The sequence below is a fragment of the Danio aesculapii genome, chromosome 21, assembly GCF_903798145.1.
Source record: "Danio aesculapii chromosome 21, fDanAes4.1, whole genome shotgun sequence".
In the NCBI taxonomy this organism is placed as follows: Eukaryota; Metazoa; Chordata; class Actinopteri; order Cypriniformes; family Danionidae; genus Danio; species Danio aesculapii.
This window is the reverse complement of record NC_079455.1, coordinates 41,000,961-41,023,152: the sequence shown is the minus strand read 5'-3', so window position 1 is coordinate 41,023,152 and position 22,192 is coordinate 41,000,961. Positions and strand designations below refer to the sequence as shown.

Sequence of the window (22,192 nt, the reverse complement as noted above, 5' to 3'; positions counted from 1 at the left end):
CGGAAAATTCAAGGTTTTAAAACCGCCAAAATTTTCTGTAATACCTTTCCTAAGGTATGTGTATGATTTTTTATTTAAGATTTTTTTTTTGTTTTGTTTTTTAGGACAACAGTATCTTCAGCAGAAAAAATATCCAAAGATGTCATTTTAAATTGTAAAGAAATCAGTGTTTTTGAAACTAATGAAGACAGCAGACGTCAACGTTTCATTTGAATTATTTAGCCTGACATGTTTACGGTTCCAAAATAAATGTTTCTCTAAATCAAATGTATTGTTTTCAAAGAGGAAAAAAAGTTTTTGTTTTTTACCCAGTCATTTAAAAAGAATATATTTTAGAGCAGTAATCACAATACCGTGATACGTGATTTTTTTATCCAAGGTTATCATACCGTCAGAATCTTATACCGGCCCATGCCTACAGTAGAATAGGTTTTTTGGGGGTCAACAAGAAATTTCATAGTCAAATTTTATTTCATAGTCATTTATTATAATTTATATCATTACTCGTATTGGTATATTTTAGAAAGCCTTAACCAGAGCCGCGTGTCCACCTGGATGCTTGGACTTCATACTGCCAAAATGTCTAAACACAAAAGAAGACACAATAATAGAAATAAGAGATGAACAGAAAGAGACCATAGATCTTCATTGAATTAAATAAGGGCATACATTTTGTTATTGGTAGAATTAATCTCTTCATGACGATGATTTTAACTGCTAATAAGAGTGTAGCTAACATAATGACACATTTAAATTCATTTTGCCTTATAATTGTTAAAAAGATAAACATTTGCAGATCTCTCAAGTCTCTATGCGAACAAACTCACTTTAAAACAATACACACCTCCAGGAATTTGTCTCATAGTCATACGCCTCCATGGTTTTATGATCACTAACACCATCAGATCCTCCAATAGCCAATAGAAAGCCATTAAACACCACTAAAGAGACCTGTGCATATTCAAGAAAATAACCTTATTACAAAAAACATAACTCAAACAGTTTAAGACTAATGGTGGCCGGTATACCTGTTGTCCTTATTTGTTGGCATGACAAGAACATGTCGATTTTGAGGTGAAGTAAGTAAATAATGATTATTTCAAACCTGAAATCTCTTATTGTTCATCGCTCTAACTGGGCTCCAGTGGAAATTGTCTGGGTCGTATCTCTCCACGTTGCTCAATGACAGGCCAAGTTCATCCCGTCCTCCAGCCACATACAGACAGCCAAGAAATACGGCACATCCCGAAGCTTCCCTCGGGGTTGACATGGTTGGACACAGAGACCAGCATCCCTCAAATGGGTCAAAATGCTCAACTAGTGTAGGAGAAATTATAATTGAGGGCTTAGATTTCAAATTTGCACACATATGCAGTGTTGTAGGGCTGGGCCGATAAACGATATTATATTGCAGTGTTTCTCAACCACGTTCCTGGAGGACCACCAACACTGCATCTTTTGGAAGTCTCCATTGTCCGTCACACTCATTACAGGTCTTTCAGTCTCTGCTAATGAGCTGATGATCTGAATCAGGTGTATTTGGTTAAGGTGACATGGAAAATGTGCAGAGCTGCTGGTCCTCCAGGAATGTGGTTGAGAAACACTGTTATCGAATCGTGATAAAATTTATGTCAGTAACAATGATAAGCTCTAGACCGTTTAACTCTATATTGATCCAAGAGCCAGTCACGCAGCAGGAATGTGCAATGAAGGAAATCTAAGTGAAGTTTATTTATAAACTAATTTTGAGTGGATCGCGTGATTATGATTGTACATGGCTGGTTCCACATTAACTAATGTACGATTCACTAATCAGACGATTCCTAACCCACTATAAAGAGCCAGGGTTTCTCACTACCGTCATCTTCGATTTGAAGAATCCCCCTTCCACCCTACTCCTCCACCTTTCCCTTCATAGGATGGCACGGTGGCCCAGTGATTGACACTGTTGCCTCACACAAGAATGTCAACGGTTCTAGTCTTTAAACAGGCCGGCTGTCGTTTCTGTGCGAATGTAGATTGATTCATACCAATCATTACCTGTCATCAGCTCTTATCAAAACGGGGAGTTCTCGAGACCTGCAAACAGGAGGGAGCCCAGGGCTCAAGGACCTTTGAGCTCAGGGCTCTCTCCTGGGACAGCATGCCAAACTTGCTTTATAATCAATCATCAGCTAAGTGTGAACTCTTTAAAAGTGTGCTGATATTAGAGATGTTACCGAATTTTCGGCCACTGTAAATTTATTGGCCTGAAATACGTTATGCCATTTAATGGACCTTCTAATTTTTGTAGCTTCAGTCATTGTTGGGGTATGCTTTTAAATCTGGAACCATTAACAACTTATATCGAAATTGATATCGTTATTATTCAATATCGAAAATAATTACCAAGATTGCATTTTTGCCAAATCACCCAGCCCTACATCATTGTGTAAAATACTCCAAACAAGTCAATTACATCATTACAACTGTATTTAAATTAGTTTTCTAATTACTTTATAATAATTGAATTTGACTAAATATAAAAATTCACATAAATTTCAGTGCATAGACAATAGAAATTGAAGTTAAACAAGACCTTTTAGTTTTGTTTTTAAAAAGTAACACAATGTAAACAACACAAAACGTTTTAAAGTAATGACACCATATATTGCCATACATTTAAATTGAATTCTTTCTTAAGCATGTCGTACAAATAAATCCTTTTTTCATTGAAAATTTTAGTTGCTATGCAAAACATCAGAATGAATAAAAATATTTATTATTACTCTGCTTCTCTGAATTTATACCTTATATTTTATTAATTATACCTTTTTTAAATCTGGGAAATTTGAGCTGTTAAGACACTGTAGCTTTTTTTGTTGCCTGTGCCTTAAATGAAAATGCGCTAGTTCTTCCCGCCTACCATTCTCACATGCTTGTCAGAGCCGTAGCCTTCACGTAGATAAACAGCACAGTGACAGACAAGAATGAAGCAGATCTCCTTTACTACAGTAAGAACTTTCCCAACTGTTATTCAATATATATTTGTTGTGGAGTTAATTCAAGCCTTTCTGCAACAATGGGTCACACACAATGTCATTTTAAAGTTTGTGCACATTCACGCGTACATGCACGCACGCAAACACACACATACACGTTTAGCTTTGCACTGTTTTTGCACAGTAAATGTGACAGGATACACGTTAATTTCCACTGTTGTATGGACATCCGTCATGTTAACGCACAAAACAAACCTGATGTAAGTTCACTACCCGGGATTGAAGTCTTTACTTTTATAGCGTTATGCAGCTGTGGTGTTGAATTACAGCAATTTTACTGTGTTTATTACAAACATGCACTCTTTCAAAAGGTTTTAAACTTGTTAAACTCATTCTTGATCACATTTGATGATGATTGATGATCACAGAGAGCTGAACAGATTTTTTAATCCTAGTTGCTTTGCACTAGTCTTGTCTTGTTTATATGATTATATGTGTTACTACGGAGACATGTTAATATGCGTCTCAATCAATGCGGTGGATGGGGAAACTGCACTCCTACGTCACGTTGCAGTGGCGTCAAAATGGGAGGGATTGAATCCTATTATACTGTCAGGAGATTATAAAAAGGGACTTATTGTGTTTCTATCAATCCAATATGACAGTGGACACACCTACACACAGCTTACAAAAGTTGTCATCATTTGCAGAATTATTCTGCAAAATATACGTTACTCTGCTTCTCTGAATTGATTTAAATACAACTGTTGAATCCATGTACGGTATTTAGACAAGTATACAAGTAACTGTATTTAAATTACCTAAAAATTTAAAGTAAACCCTTTCTTAAAAATAATAAAATTGTAATCATTTAATGAGATTTAACACTGCATACATGTTGCTGTACCTGAATCCAGCGGCATATCTCCATCTGTTCCTCCCACAACAAATATTTCACCATTCAGGACTGCGGCTGATGCAGCTGCCCTGTTCCTCAACATCGGAGTCAACTTAGACCAAGAGTTCTTCAATGGGTCATACCTACAGTATAAAACAAACGTAAATCTGTTTGTCTGAAAGAGATTTCTAGACTTATTTTTATCTGTGATGTATGTGTCACTGTGTGTTAAGACCTCTCTACGGTGTTAATGCAGGTCATTCCATCAAAACCCCCAAGTGTAATAAGACATCCATCCATCTCTAACACACACACTCTTGACCTTGGCGAGGAGAGTGAAGGAACGTCCACAGTCCAAGTGTTGCTCTCTGGATGATACCTAACACAAACACATGCACAAAAAGCAGCATTTGAATACACTGTAAAACCCAAAAATAAAAGGTAACTGATTGCAACAAACCATTTAGGTTCAAAAACTAATCTTAATGAATAGTGTAAACTTCATCCATTTGAGTAAACAAGCTATTTGAGCACAGTAAAACCCAATAAATGAAGAGAACTCAAACCAACTAATACTACAAGTACTGAGAAAACTGATTGCTACACATCATTTGAGTTAAAACTAATCTAAATGAGTACTGTGAACTTACTCCATTTAAGTCAAAGTAATGAGGTATTTAATTAACTCATTACCTTCAACACTGAGTTCAAACTCTTTTCAAATGAGTAGAATTAACTTTCAGTAAATTGAGTTAACTACACTCCTTATATTTGAAAACGTTGACTGTTGGGTTTTACAGTGTAGACAAGCTCCTGTTGTGAATAGGCCTGTCACAATAATCAATATATGGACTTATTGTACAACACATGGACATGACCTCAATCATTTTTGGTAATGCAATATATATCGCACATACATAAAAACCAAATCTAGTAACATTTTAGCTGACTACTCTCTATCTCTATTAAAACTGTCAATGTCAGTATGGTTAAAAAAAACGTCTTATTTAGGATATGCGTTTTCACATTCTGATTCTAATGTCTAATTATTAAATTGTTAAAAATGACTATAATTGAATAAAATATTCTTAGAAATAAAATATAATTTGTTCTTTGGAAAAGTGTACTTGCATTGTGATGATGTTATATTGTCATTCTGGCTTTATATAATGAATGGCATAAAATGGCAATAATATCATTTATCTTGATAAATTTTGGAGTAATATATCCTACAACAAAAAATAGATACCGCCACAGGCCTAGTTGTGAATAGCAAAGACCAGGTATTACATGAACACACTGCAAAAACGCTTTTCTTACTTAGAGCTTTTGTCAAGAAGCATTTTCTAGACAAGTAAAAAATAATACACAAAACGTCTGTTTTGAGAAATAATAAATAAAAATTAAGTGAGTTTTTCTTTAAAACAAGAAAAAGAATCTGCCACTGAGGTAAGTAAAATAAACTCATTTACAAGTTATTATTTCGCTTACCCAATTGGCAGATTATTTAGCTTGTTTTAAGCATTTATTTGCAGTGTAGGATAAAATTATTGGCCAAACTTTAAACGGCATCGCATGTTTCCTTCTTGTAAAATACAACCCCAAAATGTATATGGTCTGCATCAATCTAAAATGGCAAAAATGTTGATAATAAATACATTTCCTCATGAAACATGATGTTTACCTAATATACTAATGATTTAAAAAAACATCTTTATTTTTGACCGGTACAAATGCCAAAATAAGGGCAGCACGGTGACAAAGTGGGTAGCACTCTTGCTTCACATGTGGGTCCGGTACTCCGGTTTCTCCCACAAGTCCAAAGACATGTGGCATAGGTAAATTGGATAAGCTTAATTGGCCGTTGTGTATGTGTGTGAATGGAAGTCTATGGGCGTTTCCCGGTGATGGTTTGCAGCTGGAAGGGCATCCGCTGCGTAAATCATATGCTGGATAAGTTGGCGGTTCGTTAATCTGTGGCAACCCCAGATTAATAATGGGACTAAGCCGAAAAGAAAGCTAATGAATAAATGAAATTGGCCATAGTGTACTGTATGGGCATAAATGAGAGTGTATGGATTTTTCTCAGTACTAGGTTGCAGCTGGAAGGGTATCCGCTGTGTAAAACATATGCTGGATATGTTAGTGGTTCATTCCGCTGTGGCAATCCCTGATGAATAAAGGGACTAATCTAACGGAAAATGAATGAATAAATGACAACAGCCAAAAATAAATCTGTGCAAAATAACATTTCAGGGTCACAAATGGCAAACAGCAAAGAACTTGTAATAATAAATAAATAATACATTAAAATGAATTAAATTAAAATAAATTGTATTAATGACAAAAATACTATAATTAAAAGAAGAACATTTTACCCAATATTTTGTGTGTTTTGCAATTTTAGCATTACTTAATTAAATTAAGTTAAATAAGTAGCATCAGTTTAGGGGTGTAATAAATTATTACTTGCATCTTTCCCAAAATACAATTCCAGAACAACAGAAACATAAAATGTGGATCTTTTTTTAATACATTTAAAAATCAGATTAATTGGAAAACCAATTGGATTTATTCAGTCATTTATTTTCCTTCTGCTTAGTCTTTTATTTATGAAGGGTCGCCACAGCGGAATGAACCCCCAACTATTCCGGCATATGTTTTACGCAGCGGATTCCCTTCCAGCCACAAACCATTACTGGCCAACATCCATACACACATGCACTCATACACTACGGCCAATTTAGCTTATTCAACTCACCTACAACATATGTGTTTGGACTGTGGGGGAAACCGGAGCATGCAGAGGAAACCCACGCCAACACGGGGAGAACATGCAAACTCCACACAGAAACACCAACTGGTCCAGCTGGGACTCAAACCAGCGACCTTCTTGCTGCTAACCACCGTGCCACCAATTGGATTTAACAATACGTTAATTTCAAGCTAGGAGCTTAATACTTTGGACACTTGTAAACAGACAGTTATAATTTTACAACAAATTCTTTTTAAATGTGTCTTAAATTAGTACCTAGTTGATAGGCACTCACCTCTCCACACTGCTTAAACAAGTGACATCATCAGACCCGCCCAGAGTATAGATGACCCCGTCCAGAGCACACACCCCCGTGTCACCGCGGGGATGTAGCATTGGAGCGGTCATTTTCCACTCGTTATACTGAGGACAGAACTGCTCAACTGGACAGGATGGGTCATCTTTACTCCAGCCTCCGACTAAACACAATTAAAAAAAATAAATGCTACATGTAATTTAAATTCGTGAATAAATAGTGCTTATATTTATAGATGCAATAACAGGCAGCTGACCAAACTTCCTAAAAATGTTTAGGCGGGTGTAGAAAAGTCTGAGAGCCGCTGACAAAGAGATTGATATAAATACTGACCCACATATATCATGTCAGAGGGTTTGCCTTTGGATGAGGCTTTATTCTTCTTGGTGCTGTGTGTGTTGGTATTATATTTGGTGAGCAAGATGTCCTTGTCTTCTTTAAAGCTGTTGCTAAACAAACACACGCATAAGAAATATGAAATGTTGACATTCTTTCCGTGCAACACATATGCAAATTCTTCACACTTAAAACAGTGGGCAAACAATAAAACAGCCACCTGCTCGGCTGTGAACATGAGTAAATCACAACACTGATGGAGCAGAAGACTGCGACACTTTGAGTGAGAGATTTGAAGTAGCCTAATATTCAGCACACAACTGAATGGCACTCATGTCTTCCAGTTTGTGAAGGTGATGTTTATAAGATAATGGACAAACCCCCTGTTGACAAAAACACAGCATATGCTAGTGGAGTAGGTTTTGATATTGTTGGTTTTGAAATGGCTGCTGGTTCTTTGCTGAACATGAGCTGGTTTAAGCTAGTTCTGGTCATGTGCTGGCCATCTTAAACCACCAGCCATGTGTTAAAACTTACCAGCGTGTGCTGCTTTTTTCTGCATATATGAGCCATTCAGCAATATCACAAATGTTAACTCTTTTGGCCAATAAGCTCACGTTTACACAGCAACTGAATACTGTTGTCAGTTCTACATTTAAATGTTTAATATGTTTTTATGGTTAAAGGGTTATTTCACTAAAAATGAATATTCAGTTTTTAATTTCAGCCTCAAGTTGTTCCAATCCCTTCGTTCATCTTCGGAACGCAAATTAAGATATTTTAGATGAAATCTGAGAGCTCCCTCATCCTCCATAGACAACAAGGTTCATGACTAGGCATGAGCCAGTATAAGAGTCCGATCGTATGACAGCCTTGGATAAAAATATCATGGTTTCACGCTATTGTGGTTACCGCTCTAAAATATATTCTTTTTAAATGTCTGGGTAAAAAAACAAAAAAGTTCCCCCTTTAAAGAATGTATTTTATTTTGAGAAACGTTTAAAATATTTTGTAACAGTAAACATGTCAGGCTAAATAATTCAAATGAATTATTGACTTGCGCTGTCTTCATTAGTTTCAAAAACACAAATTTCTTTCCAATTTAAAACAACATTTTTTTATACATCCTTTCTGCTGGAGAGACTGTTGTCCTAAAAACATAATTAAAATATCTTACATATAGTTTAGGAACGATATACGATATAGATATAGAATGATATAGAAGAAAATTTGGACAGTTTTAAAACCTTGACCTACCTTAACGGTTATCGTCCCATGCCTATTCATGACTAGTCCAGAAAAATACCAAAACATCATCCTCAAAACAGACCTTATTCTTCAGTGGTTCCATCGGAATAATATCAAGCTACTAGAATACGTTCTGTGCATACATAAAACAAAAATAGATTATTGAACATTTCTTCTCCTCAGTGTAAGCATGTTGCACATGTTCATGAGCCCTGTGCAGTAATGTATATACCTGTATGACGTTTTGTGCTTGCGTGCGACCGTGAACCCAAAGGCGCAACCAAGTGTGACACTTGAATGCTCACCCTATACTGACACTAAAAATAAGAAACAGTTGAAAAAAGTAATTATTTTTAGTTTATGTGCGCACAAATATATTTTCATAAGTTAATAATATTCTGATTGGACCACAGCAAACCACTGAAAGCATATGGTCTGTTTTGTGAGTGGTGAGTCGGGAACATTGCTGTCTATGGAGGAGGATTTCTCTCAGATTTCCCCTAAAATATCTTAATTTGCGTTCTGAAAATGAACAAAGGTTTCAGGGGATTGGAATAACATGAGGGTGAATAATTCATAACAGAATTTTCATTTTTATTCTTCATCGTTCTTTATTCATTCTTTTCTACTTTATCGCTTTCGAACCGAACTGCTTTCTGTTCATCAGTGTGGCAAATCCAGTTTGGGATGTTTGCAGCGGTGGAAAGAGTAAATATAACTCAAAGTGTGAATAAAAAGTACTCAAGAGTAGTAAATAGTGAGTATTACACTGTGAAAGGTGTGAAGGTTTTACATGCAATTTGTACATGCGTATGAAAACTTAAAGAGCCCTTATTATGGGTTTTTGAGAATGACCTTCCATGTAGTGTGTAACACAGCTCTAAGTGAAGTGAATTATCAGGCTTAAATCTGAAAGTGCACAGTGTTTAAAACCATGATTGATTAATTTATAAAGAGTCGAATCATAGTGCTTCAAATGAACCATCTTGATAACGAGTCTTTAGCCGTTTCGGCGTGATGTTGACACGAAACTTAAGCCCCACCCAATTGTTCCACACGCAAACCCGGGAAAATTAAAACCTGCAGCCCCGCCCACTAACAGACAAACACTGTAGCAGATCCCGGTTGAATAAAGTCATGAAGACGCTGTGCTCAGCTGGATATTATTGGAAGTGTGAGGGGAAAGTTAGTATCATTTATAAATGCCCATGTCTTGAGCTTGTACAGCAGGCGATTTACTTTCTATGTGCGATTTGATTGGACAGGAATCACAGGAGTGATTTTTCTACTCAGCCAATGAGAAATAAAGTAGGGACTGCAGGTTAAAGGAAAATAGTAGAGTAAAATCACTGATAAAAGTACATAATTTACACATCAATTAGACACTACTCAATTACAGTAAGTATTTTTAATTTGTTACTTTACACCACTAAACATAAGCCTGCAAAACAACCAAATGAATTCTATTGAAATGACAGCATTTTGACCAGGTTATTATTTATTCTTCGTCCGCCTGAGCGGCTGCCACTGGTTTGGTCATCTGCACATCACTCATTACCTCATGAGGCTTCACAGCTTTTGTAAATGGACTCTAAAATGCAAATTTGCATTGTGAAACCAATAGAAAATAGAAAAATCTTAGCTTTATATCAAAGAGAAGTAGATTGTTTTCATGTTTTGGTTTATTATTATGTATTAAAATAATCTTAAAAAGATGTTTTGTAAAGTAGGATCATTCCCATTCAAAAAGAAAAATTATGTCATCATTTACTCATCCTCCACTTGTTACAAACCTGTTTGAGTTTTTATCTTCTGTTGAGCACAAAACAAGATATTCTGAAAAATGCTGGGAAATACTGAAATTGACTGTTAAAATAAAAGTGTCATGGGTTTTGGCACATGATAAAAGATAAATAAATACAAAACAGAAAAGTCTCATTTTTATTTTATACACAGCCATGTCTCAAGAAATCTATAATTTCTCAATGGGAACGATCAGTCTTTTCTGCTATACACAAACACACTGGAGTGAGTCACAGATGTGGGTGTAAGTCAAATGCCCTTGACTCTGTCTGCTTTCACTGCTCATTCTTTTCAGATGTTCTGCTCTCCCTCTCTCTTTCTTTCTTCTGTTGACTTTACAGTGCTATGTTAGGTAAAAGCCACGCTCCAGCATGACAACACCTCAGATGAGGACTGTGTGCGTCAGGGGTCAAAGGTGAACTCACGCCTGTCGCCTCAGCAAAATATATTACCTCTTGTCGACAAACATAGCACCACATCAGACATGTCTGCACTGTGAACAAAATTCTTCTTCATGCGCACACGATCTGACAACAGGAAATAATTGCACTGACAATCAAAACCCAATCAAGCCGTGGCAGCTTTGAGAACCAATTGAACTGTCATATAACTTAAGAGCATGAAACCCGGAGTGCTAAACCGGTCACCGATTCACCTATGCCGATAATGAAAGCATCACCCTGGCAACCGGTTCTGTTACCATGCCAACCGCGAGCTCAAATGTTTTCACCAGCAGTCATCATGGGCTTCTGGCAGATATCACAGTCTAACCGTGACTTTTCTAACTCATAATTATCACAGACAAAGAGTGACAGGGAAATGGAAATGCCCTATTGAGTGTGTGTGTGTGTGCGTGTGTGTGAGAGAGAGAGGGAAGGAGGCGTGAATGCTACTAGTTATAAAATCCTGGAAGAGCTGACACATTTCTTCTGATGAGAGATTTAGTGATCAAGATTATCAAGAAGTACACAGTATAACAATATACTCCAAATTGAGGCCCACAAAGAATATAAGACTGTAAGCCTAATATATATTCGTTCATTCATTTTCCTTCAGCTTAGTCCCTGATTTATCAGGGATCGCCACAGTGGAATGAACCGCCAACTAAAACTATATGTTTTACACAGCGGATGCCCTTCCAGCTGGAACCCAGTACTGTTAAACACCCATACACTCGCATACACACACACACACACACACACATACTCATACACTATGGCCAATGTAGTTTATTCAATTCACTTTTTTCAAACGCCAACTGGCCCAGCCGGGACTTGAAGCAGCAACCTTCTTCTTGTGAGGCGACAGAGCTAACTACTGAGCCACTATGCCGCATATATTCATTTTCTTTTTGGCTTAGTCCCTTTATTAATCAGGGGTCGCCACAGCAGAATGAACCGCCAACTTATCCAGCATATGTTTTACGCAGCAGTTGCCCTTCCAGCAGGAACCCTTTACTAGGTAACACCCATACACTCGCATTCACACACAAACTCATGCACTATGGCCAAATTAATTTATTCAATTCACCTTATTCAAATGCCAACTCGTCCAGCCGGGACTCAAACCAGCAACCTTCTTGCTGTAAGGCGACAGTGCTAACCACTGAGTCACCATGCCGCATATATATTTCTTGCAATTCTGACTTTTTTCCCTAGCAATTTACTTAGTAGGTGCCATCTGCCAAGAGTGTCTGTCTACATTTTCAATATCATGGGTTACAAAAATATTTTTCCCATTTATTTTCCAAAATTCTCAGGTAGTAAATAAAACTAATAAACTCAGGTAGTATAAATAAAACTACTAATAAAACTCAGGTAGTAAATAAATCTTATTTTGACTTTATTATTCAGACTCAGGCTCTGCTCTCTCTCTCTGCTCTTTAAATGCCGTCTCTCTGCCACAATTGCTGCAAAGACAAAAGCAAGTGATGCATCAAAGTTTAATCTTGAATGGTTATAAACCTTTATAATCATTCATTCATTTTCTTTTCGGCTTAGTTCCTTTATTAATCTAGGGTCACCACAGCGGAATGAACCGCCAACTTATCCAGCACATGTTTTCCACAGCGGATGCCCTTTCAGCTGCAACCCATCACTGGGAAACACCCATACATTCTCATTCACAACAACAGACAATTTAGCTTACCCAATTCACCTAAAGCGCATGTGTTTGGACTGTGGGGGAAACCGGAGCACCCGGAGCAAACCCACACAAACGTGAGGAGAACATGCAACTCCACACAGAAACACCAAGTGACCCAGCCAAAGCTCAAACCAGCGACCTTTTTGCTTTGAGTCGAGAGCGCTACTCACTGCGCCACCCCGTCGCCCAACTTTGTAATCATTATAAATAATAAAAATGAATTAGTTTTAAAATCTTGAACAATATTAATGATATGACTGAAACTTTCTACTTTTCTGTTTATCCGTCTGACTTTACGGTGGGTTTCTTTTGACCGATCCCTGACGTTTTAAAGAATATCACAATGGCGAACGCGTCAAGTATAAAAGCCTCGTCAGTTTTGTAAGGTGCGCGCACAGTCAGCGGAGATGTGCAATGCGGAGCGAGGCGAAAGTATAAATCAGCCTCAAGATGTTTGTTTGTTTATTTTTCCTGTAATGGTGCATCTAACCTGTCTTTAGTACTGTTCAATTTAAATAATTTTATTGTTTCCACAAATTTTTTGTTTTTTCATTTTTTCTTTTGCGTGTTTTTGATATTGTGATGTAGGTCTTAAATTTAATACTCAATGGTCTTAAAAAGTCTTAAATTTGACAATGATATCTGAATGACTGAATGAATCAAATACATGGTTTTCCCTCAAGGCAACCATGTTTCTTAAATATCTGCAAACATAGTATGGTATTTTTATGCTTTAGAAGAGTTAAAAACGTACAGCACCTTTAAGTGAAGTTTCATAAACCAATTTCGAGAGGAGCACGTGATATGATTGAGCACGACTGGCTGCTCATCTGTAATCAGTAATAATCCAATCAGAGTGATCCTAGTTTACTATAAATGGATCATTTTCTCCCAAATGTTTTATCTTCGTTTGGAAGAATCCCCCCTTCCACCCCTTCTCCTCTTTTCCCTCCCTTTCTGAAACGGGGAGCTCTCGAGACCTACCTGATCTCGGATCTCCTGATATGCCTATCGACCGGGCGGGAGCCCTGGGCTCAAATATCTCCGAGCTCAGGGTTCTCTCCCGGGACAGCATGTCAAACCTGCTTTATACGCCATGCATATCTAAGTGGGAACTCTTGAAATTAAAATAAACGTCTACAGGAAACTCTGCATTTGTCTGTTGTGCATAAAAATGTCTAATAATTGTATAAAAAATACCATTGCACCACATTATTTATACTCAGCTTTGTACAAAAGGGTTTTAATTTTCAAATGATGAGACCAAGCTACTATTTTGCACAATGAGGAAATAGAAGAAAATGTGACATCAGGAAGGGCAGACCATTATTTTTAGATGGAGGATAAGGTCAGTGCAATAACACACTTTGAAAAAAGTGGTAAAAGCTATTTTAATGACAATACATACAAAACTTGGAAATATTTATTATTATTCAGTATTATATTCAGTATTATATACATCAGTTTTGAATAGGGATATGTAACGCATTTTATAACTGTTGCACACTTGCCAAGTAAACTGAATCCAGCATACCATGACTAAGTTCAGTAAATAAAATATCAAATTAAAAATACATCAGCTGTGAGTCATAAGCATCACACTTGGCATCCAAAAGAACTCATTAATATCAGAAGGATTTTATACATTAGATATAACTGAACTCAAATCTCTTAGATTGAGACAGCATTGAAGATTTACACGATCTGATTGCACCGACGACTTGAGTTTTACATCATGTGTTCAGTAGGCCGTTGTTTTAGTTTTCATTTTTACATGCATACATTTCTGTGACGAATCAAATGTCTATGAATGTACTCACGTTTCTGATGTCATTATGATGTCGTTGTTTTATCAATGTTTCTTTATTCTGTCTTGTTCTCTGCAGTTCACAGTGTTTGAGACAGAACACTTTGTGTGTGTGACTGACAGACAGAGAGACTGCATATGTGTGATATGCAGGTATGCAGGTTTAGTGCTGACAGTGAATGATACTCAACATGTAAACAATCACAGAGGTGAGAAAATAGCCTTTCTTCTGCCATATGAATCATTACACACACACACAAACACACACACACACACACACACACACACATTTCATTCTTACAGAAGACAAATGGTCGCACTGAGAACAAGCTGGTATTCATTTCACACACAACCATAACTCACTTTTACACACACAAATTCACTTTTTGACAGGCCTACTTGTTTCTACTGAGGTTAAGTTGGTTTTATATTCCCACATTCAGACTTTCTCCTTAATATTATTTTTTCAGAAGAGCATTCTTTGCAAATTATAAATAGTGAAATCATTTAAGCTGCCAATATTGAGGTAAAGTTGGTTTTATATTCGCACATTCGTTCTGTGACAGCTTCAATCCTGGTACTTTCGGACTGAAATCACATGCAAGTGTGACTTCAAAACAGCATTATCACTATTTAATTAACTCTAAACAATGTTTTACTTGTCATTGTCAATGACTGCTAATATAATTTCAGTATTTAGAATTTGCAATGAATACTTTTCTGAAATCAAATTATATTAAGGAGCCTGAATGTGCACATATAAAACTAATTTCACCTTAATGCAGCCAATGACTATCAAAATACAACATTGTTCAGTCAAATAAATAGTGCTAAAGTTGTTTACAAGTGCTAATGTCGTCTACAAGTCAGAATTACATGCGATTTCAGACAGAATATTCAAAGTAATATGGTAAACAATTTAGTGAGCATGACAAAAGTTGACACTGAACCAACTTTACCTCAATCTCATTTTGGCGGAAGAGTGTTATTGGTAATGTTTTTAAATTAAATATAAATATAATATTTTATTTTTTCACTCAAACTTAGTTTAGTTGTATAGGTGATTTTTTAATGTTAATTTCGTGTATATGTAGCTAATTGCACTGTGTTATCCTATTGGCCACCATTATTGTTTACTCAGCTTATGATCACATTCAACTAGGCTGAAAAACTGTGAATTAATATATTAATATTAGACACTTAAAGATGATATTTACCAAAAATCATTACCGTATCTTGATGTTACAATACTTTACCAACCTTTCGTTTGGAGCTTTGTCTCAGCCATCACCTCCTCATGGTGCAAGATGGTCATGTGACAATTTTCACCAATCATGTGACATCTGTGCATATATATATAATTGTCACCAGTGTTTATTATATTAGCAAAATATGCACTAAACACCAATTGATAACAATTTCAGAGCTTCATAAAAATAAAATACTTGTTTATGGATACTAATGTAAATAATTTGGTTAAATTCAAACATGATTAATTAAAAAAAAAGATTGATAGTATAAAAAATTCTCTAAGCTCACAACAGATCTGTCTTTAAAAAAAAACTGATCAATTGGCTATGCTTGCTTACTTACTCCCAGGGCCATTTATATTGAAGTTGATATTTAGTCATTATCATTATCAGCATCATATTCATTATCAGTTGGCTATACTGTATTATAAACAACTATAATATATATTTCTTGTAATGTATATTTCTTCATAAAATAATATCTCTTCTTCCAGAAGCTGATTGTTGGACCATATATAAAGGAATACTATAGTAATTTATAGTAAATACAGTGAGTAGCGCTGTCGCCTCACATCTAGAAGGTCACTGGTTTGAGCCCCGGCTGGGTCAGTTGGCATTTCTGTTTGGAGTTTGCATGTTTTCCCCGTGTTGATGTGGGTTTCCTCTGGGTGCTCCGGTTTCTCCCACAGTCTACAGACATATGCTAGGTCAATTGAATAAACTAAATTGGGCGTAGTGTATGAGTGTGATTGAGTGTGTATGGATGTTTCTTAGTACTGGATTGCAGTTGGAAGAGCATCCGCCGTGTAACACATATGCTGGATAAGTTGCCTGTTCATTTCGCTGTGGCAACCCCTGATGAATAAAGGGAAAATGAATGAATAAATAAGTGAATGAATGACTGTAGGGTTTTTGAACCAGTAAAATACATTGAAATAATCTTTTGTGGTGATTGTACTGTTGCTATGGTAACACAAACAACTATACAGGTAAAAACAAATTCCCCAATACTGTAGATTTCTATAACTATTGGGTATATTTGCACTGGTTATCCAGATTTAGTGATCCTGAAAAGTTCCTATCCGGATCATATTGATCCAATCCAATGTTGCTTTGAAAAACTGGCTCAAAATGTAAGCTGGATTACGTGATCACGGATCGCAAAAAAAGGATTTCTAAATCCTTTTGAAAAACCTGGTCCTGATGGGATCAGTTTAATCCAGATTTTTTGGATCAAAGTGATCCAGATCCTACTAAAAGGTCTGAAAACCCCAAACTAAAGGTTTGATCCGGATCAAAACCAAGATTGGATTACGTTATCTAATCCAGTTATTTCTTTTGCAAAACCCATGTTCAGGAATTGATCCAATCTGTTATCCAAAATCCTAGGGGATTATTTTGGAAAAACCGGGCCCTAGAGATTATGCAGCGCCATGATGATGTGATCCAAGTCCTGTGAAGAGATGGTGCCAACCATAGAGAACTTCTAGTGGTATCCATAATCCTGGACCAGGCTGTATCCTGAGCAGTTGTTGTGACGGTCATGGAGAAGTGGAGAGTATGAGACTGATCCCTGAAAGACCCCAGTGACAGACAAGTCTCCGCATTGTTCTCGTTGGCCAGCCTGTACACTCGCTGATGACCTACTCACACCTGCAGCTTCTTCATGATGCCTCCAGCATCCGGCGGCTAGACTACAACTCTGCACAGGAAGTTTGGCCAGAGGAGAAATGGTTGTGCCCAACTGAGCCTGGTTTCTCTCAAGATTTTTTCCTTTAATTTTGTCAATTGGTGAAGTTTGTTTCTCGCCACTGTCACCACTGGCTTGCATGGTTTGGGACTTGTGGAGCTGCGCATTGATGGATTTGCCCTTCAGTGTTTAGACTTTCAGCAGTGAAAATTAAATCACACCGAACTAAACTAAACTGAACTGTAATTCTGAAATCTGGACTGACGCAGTTTCAATTTACTAGAATTTCTATGTTAAGCTGCTTTGACACAATCTACATTGCAAAAGCGCTATAGAAATAAAGATGAATTGAATTGGATTAATACAACAGTATGATGTAGAATTCAGTAGCAAAGTGTTGATTGTATTAAATATTGTAAAATACACTACTGTAGTATGGCTCAAAATCATACTATTAGTATAAATTACTATAATGTTTTTCACGTGGGCTCTAATTCTATTAAACCTTTAACGTTTAAATATCCTATCTTAAAGAAAGCTGAAAACCTGTTACCATTGGCTTCAATGAAAGAAACTCTCCAAGAAATAAAGTCAAATAGGTTTGGAACAAGTAAAAGGCAAGTAAATTATGACAATTGTTTTCTTTGTGGGTGAACTATCCCTTTAAGAATGCATGTGACTTATTTTGTACTTCCAAAACTTCTACAAACTTTCTGTTAGCTCTGAGTTGTATGGGTCAAGGACAGCAACATCAGTCTGTGTGTGCTTTTGCTGTTGAGTAATGTATCCTGCCATCATCCATTATTACTGCAGGTGAAGCTGGACATCTCTGCGCAGTGGAGACGGAGCTGTGTTATATTTCATTACCTGCCTGGTGTCAGTTTACACAAGAAACAGCGGCCAGGTAAACAGCAGACGCATCAGTTTGTGAGGCAAAAACCTGAGGAAGAAAAACTTATATAGAAGAGAAAAGAGAAAGGAAGACATAATTATTGAACATCATGAAGGTAAGTCATGTTGCTATTATTGTTTATACCAGTTCTAGAATATTCTGGTCTGTACCGTCAGTGTGTTTTCGATACTAGCCTTTAATATGGACAGCTAGTGTGCTGGTTTACTGCTTAACAATTAACCACCATGACTGAAAATATCTGACTGAGAGAAAGTTCTGGATAAAAATCTCACTACAGTCAGGGAACTAGTGTTGTACTGTGAAAGACTAAGTGAAGCACTGGGCCATGAGATATTACAGTAGCTAATCTTATACTGAGTGACTAGAGATGTCTGTGAGAGACTAGTTATGTCCTGTGAAAGACCAACTAAAGACTAGTCAAGTTATGATAGAGAGACTATGGTTGTCCTAAAAGACTACTGAAGTTCTGAGATAGACTAGTGAGAAACTAGACAGAATATTAATGTGGTTTGACAGACTAGTGACAGTCTAGTGATGTCCTGTGAAAGAATAGCGATGTCCTGAACAAGACTAGTGAAAGACTAGAGATTGATGTCCTGAGAAAGACTAGTGAGAGACTAGGGATGTCATGAGAAAGACTAGCAAGAGACTGATGCCCTGAGAAAGACTAATAAGAGACTGATGTCCTGAGAAAGACTAGCAATGTCCTGAGAAAAACTAGTGAGAGACAAGAGAGACCAGCGATATCTTGTTAAAGACTAGTGAGAGACTAGCAATGAGCTGAGAAAGACCAGTAATGTCCTGAGAAAGACTAGTGAGACCAGTGATGTCCTGCGAAAGACTAATGAGAGACTAGTGATGTCCTGAGAAAGACTAGTGATGTCCTGCGAACGACTAATAAGAGACTAGTGATGTCCTGAGAAAGACTAGTGAGAGACTAGTAATGCCCTGAGAAAGACTAGTGAGAGACTAGTGATGTCCTGAGAAAGACTAGTGATGTCCTGCGAACGACTAATAAGAGACTAGTGATGTCCTGAGAAAGACTAGTGAGAGACTAGTAATGCCCTGAGAAAGACTAGTGATGTCCTGAGAAAGACTAGTGAGAGACTAGTAATGTCCTGAGAAAGACTAGTGAGAGACTAGTAATGCCCTGAGAAAGACTAGTGAGAGACTAGTAATGCCCTGAGAAAGACCAATGAGAGACTAGTGATAACCTGTGAGAGACAAGAGAGACCAGTGCTCTCCAATGTGCTGAGAAAGACTAGTAAAAGACTAGTGATATCCTGAGAAATACTGGACAGAGACTAGGGATGCCCTGTGAGAGACAAGAGACCAGTGATGTCTTGTTAAAGACTAGTGAGAAACTAGCAATGTCCTTAGAAAGACTAGTAAAAGACTAGTGATGTCCTGAGAAAAACTAGTGAGAGACTAGTAATGCCATGAGAAAGACTAGTGAGAGACTAATGATGTCCTAAGAAAAACTAGTGAGAGACTAATGATGTCCTGAGAAAAACTAATGAGAGACTAGCAATGTCCCGAGAAAGACTAGTAAAAGACTAGTCATGTCCTGAGAAAAACTAGTGAGAGGCTAGTGATGTCCTGAGAAAGACTTGTGAGATGCTAGGAATGTTCTGAGAAAGAGTGAGAGACTAGTAAGAGACTAATAATGTCCTGAGAAAGACTAGTGAGAGACCATTGATGTCCTGAGAAAGACTAGTGAGAGACTAGTGATGTCCTGGGAAAGACTAGTGAGAGACTAGTGATATCCTGAGAAAGATTAGTGAGAGACTAGTGGTGTCCCGAGAAAAACTAGTGAGAGACTAGTGATGTCCTGAGAAAGACTAGTGAGAGACTAGCAATGTCCCGAGAAAGACTAGTGAAAGACTAGGGATGTCCTGAGAAAAACTAGTGAGAGACTAGTGATGTGCTGAGAAAGACTAGTGATAGATTTGTGATGTCCTGAGAAAAAATAGTAAAAGACTAGTGAGAGGCTAGGAATGTTCTGAGAAAGACTAGTGATGTACTTTGAGAGACTAGAAATGTTCTGTGACAGATTAGAAAGACAAGTGAAGTCCTGTGAGAAAGACTAGTGATGTCCTGTGAGAGATATGAGAGACTAGTGATGTCTTGTGAAAGATTAGTGAAGTCCTGTGAGAAAATCGAAAGACTAGTGGTGTACTGTGACAGACTAGTAATGTCCTGAGGGATGACAGGTGAAAATAAATTATTTCTGAAAAATTAAGTGTTTATAATTTGTTCTGTAATTTTGATCTCCACTGCAGCTGTTGCTATAATCTGGTCGTATTTCTCTCTCTATCAGATCTGTGTGTTCCGGTTGCAGACTCATCAGTGGTGCTTCCTCTTGTGTAACGTCATCTTGTTTCACGCTCTGCTCTTTGGAGGTGACATAGTGGAAGAGTTTCTCCTACAGTCGTCTCCTGCCGCATACACTGACCGATTCGTCCTCGAGGTTCGAGAACGGGCACGGAAGCTAGACCTTACTGACCTCAGGGTCAACACCTCACAGCTCTATCCCATTAACACAGAGCCCTGCCTTCCTCATCTGGACCTCCTCATCCTCACAGTTGTCCTGAGTTCACCTGGAAATTCAAGTCAAAGGGAGGCAGTGCGACACTCATGGGCCAATCAGACAGTAGTGCATAATGTTGCCGTACGGACTGTGTTTTTCCTTGGCTCCTCCCCTTTGGGGGCAGAGCTTGGAGTAATAAAGGAGGAGTCTGATCGATATGGTGACATTGTGCAGTTTGAAGGAGGCATTTCAAGAGGAGATTGGCAGAGAGGACATTGGGAACAAGTTAAAATGGCACTAAAATGGATCTTACATTTTTGCCCACAAGCCCGATTTATCATCCTTTCTGAGGATTCTGTGTATTTAAACCTTCCCGCGCTTACATCATACTTACTAGGATTGAGAACGCACCCAGATGACCTTTATCTCGGTAGGGTCATCCATCGGGCCGCACCTGAGAGAGACCCCGATAAACCGCATTACCTGCCCTATCAGGTGTATCCCGATAAGTACCTCCCAGATTACTGCTCCGGCCCAGCGTTCCTTCTATCTCAAGACGTGGTGAGAAAAATTTACGTTGCAGCTGAGGACGCATCGTTGCCCCTGCCCTCTGACGTTCTGATTGGCCTGTGTGCAAGACGGGCAGGTGTGGTGGCCACTCACAGCGCTCGTTTTTCTGGCAACAGACACATTCGCTATAACCCCTGCTGTTACAACTTCCTGTTCAGCTCTGCCGGGATGGGAGTTAGGCAAATGGGCGTGGTTTGGCGAGATTTAGGGGCAGGGAAGGGGAGGAGCTGTGGCATGCTAAAGACTTATTATAGTTTGGTAGTGTGCAAAGCAATGACCTACCTAGATAAACTCTCCTTTCTGAATAATGAATACAGCCAGGGTTAAGATGAATGCGAGTGCGCCTCTTTAGCTGTATAGATTGCTGCAAATATTGAATTTGACAAAAATGGCAAAGTATTAAAATTGATCTGTTTAAGTATTTAAAGGGGCAGTTCACCCAAAAGGGAAAAATCTGCCAACATTTACTCACCTTTAACTTGTTCTAATACGCTTGATTCATGCGGCCACCATTTTAAAAAACGAAAGTGAGGCTGCGGTGGGAAGAAACCCAGAAGTATAGCATCAGCACTGTAAACATTGCAATAACAAGCCGTTGCTGCGATTTCAAAGTGCAGATGTGTTGTTAACATCACTTTAATATCATTCAGTTAAGTGTGAATTAAACTATTAAAAGCATATTAGGCATTAGGGGTGTCCAGATCTGATCACGTGATCGGAAATCGGGCCCGATCTCGTGGTTTCAGACTCGATCGGACGTTACCTCCCGATCAGGACTCAAATATATGTATATATGAAGAGTTCAGATGCAAAAGACACTAAAATGAGCTAATGACATTGAGCGAATGCTTTAAGAACGTACTACATGTTAGGCATGTACTGCAAACAAATCATCTATATTGCAGCGTCAGCGCATTCAGAAATCACAGTTTGTTTGCAAAAGCCGCTAA

The 22,192-nt window shown here is 37.7% G+C and overlaps 2 protein-coding genes across 3 annotated transcripts; one reads left to right on the top strand and one right to left on the bottom strand.

The window, feature by feature from the left end:
* Positions 1-502: 502 nt before the first annotated feature.
* Positions 503-14,398, bottom strand: si:ch73-29c22.1 (kelch-like protein diablo). 2 transcript variants are annotated; one of them, XM_056446935.1, is made up of 8 exons: positions 14,303-14,398; positions 7,284-7,399; positions 6,930-7,113; positions 4,115-4,258; positions 3,889-4,022; positions 1,106-1,317; positions 845-951; positions 503-583 (listed from the first exon to the last, which is right to left on the bottom strand). In XM_056446935.1, exons 1-8 carry the CDS (start codon positions 14,314-14,316, stop codon positions 520-522), a joined length of 975 nt encoding a protein of 324 aa, XP_056302910.1. In that variant the 5' UTR covers positions 14,317-14,398; the 3' UTR covers positions 503-519. The 2 variants fall into 2 exon arrangements, with proteins under 2 accessions (XP_056302910.1, XP_056302911.1); XM_056446936.1 differs by having other exon boundaries at positions 530-583; positions 828-951.
* A 3,743-nt stretch (positions 14,399-18,141) lies between these two features.
* LOC130214152 (beta-1,3-galactosyltransferase 9) lies at positions 18,142-21,830 on the top strand. Its single transcript, XM_056445697.1, has 2 exons — positions 18,142-18,236; positions 20,463-21,830. The coding sequence occupies exons 1-2, from the start codon at positions 18,231-18,233 to the stop codon at positions 21,567-21,569; spliced, it is 1,113 nt and encodes a 370-aa protein (XP_056301672.1). The 5' UTR covers positions 18,142-18,230; the 3' UTR covers positions 21,570-21,830.
* The last annotated feature ends 362 nt before the right edge of the window (positions 21,831-22,192 follow it).

Bases quoted from the DNA above. Each gene is read 5' to 3' on its own strand.
- si:ch73-29c22.1 (XM_056446935.1), bottom strand. The intron at 7,114-7,283 runs GTCAGTATTTAT...AATTGTGTTTAG, and splicing joins CTCTGACATGATATATGTGG to TCGGAGGCTGGAGTAAAGAT. The intron at 4,259-6,929 runs GTGAGTGCCTAT...TGTTTGTGTTAG, and splicing joins TGTTTAAGCAGTGTGGAGAG to GTATCATCCAGAGAGCAACA.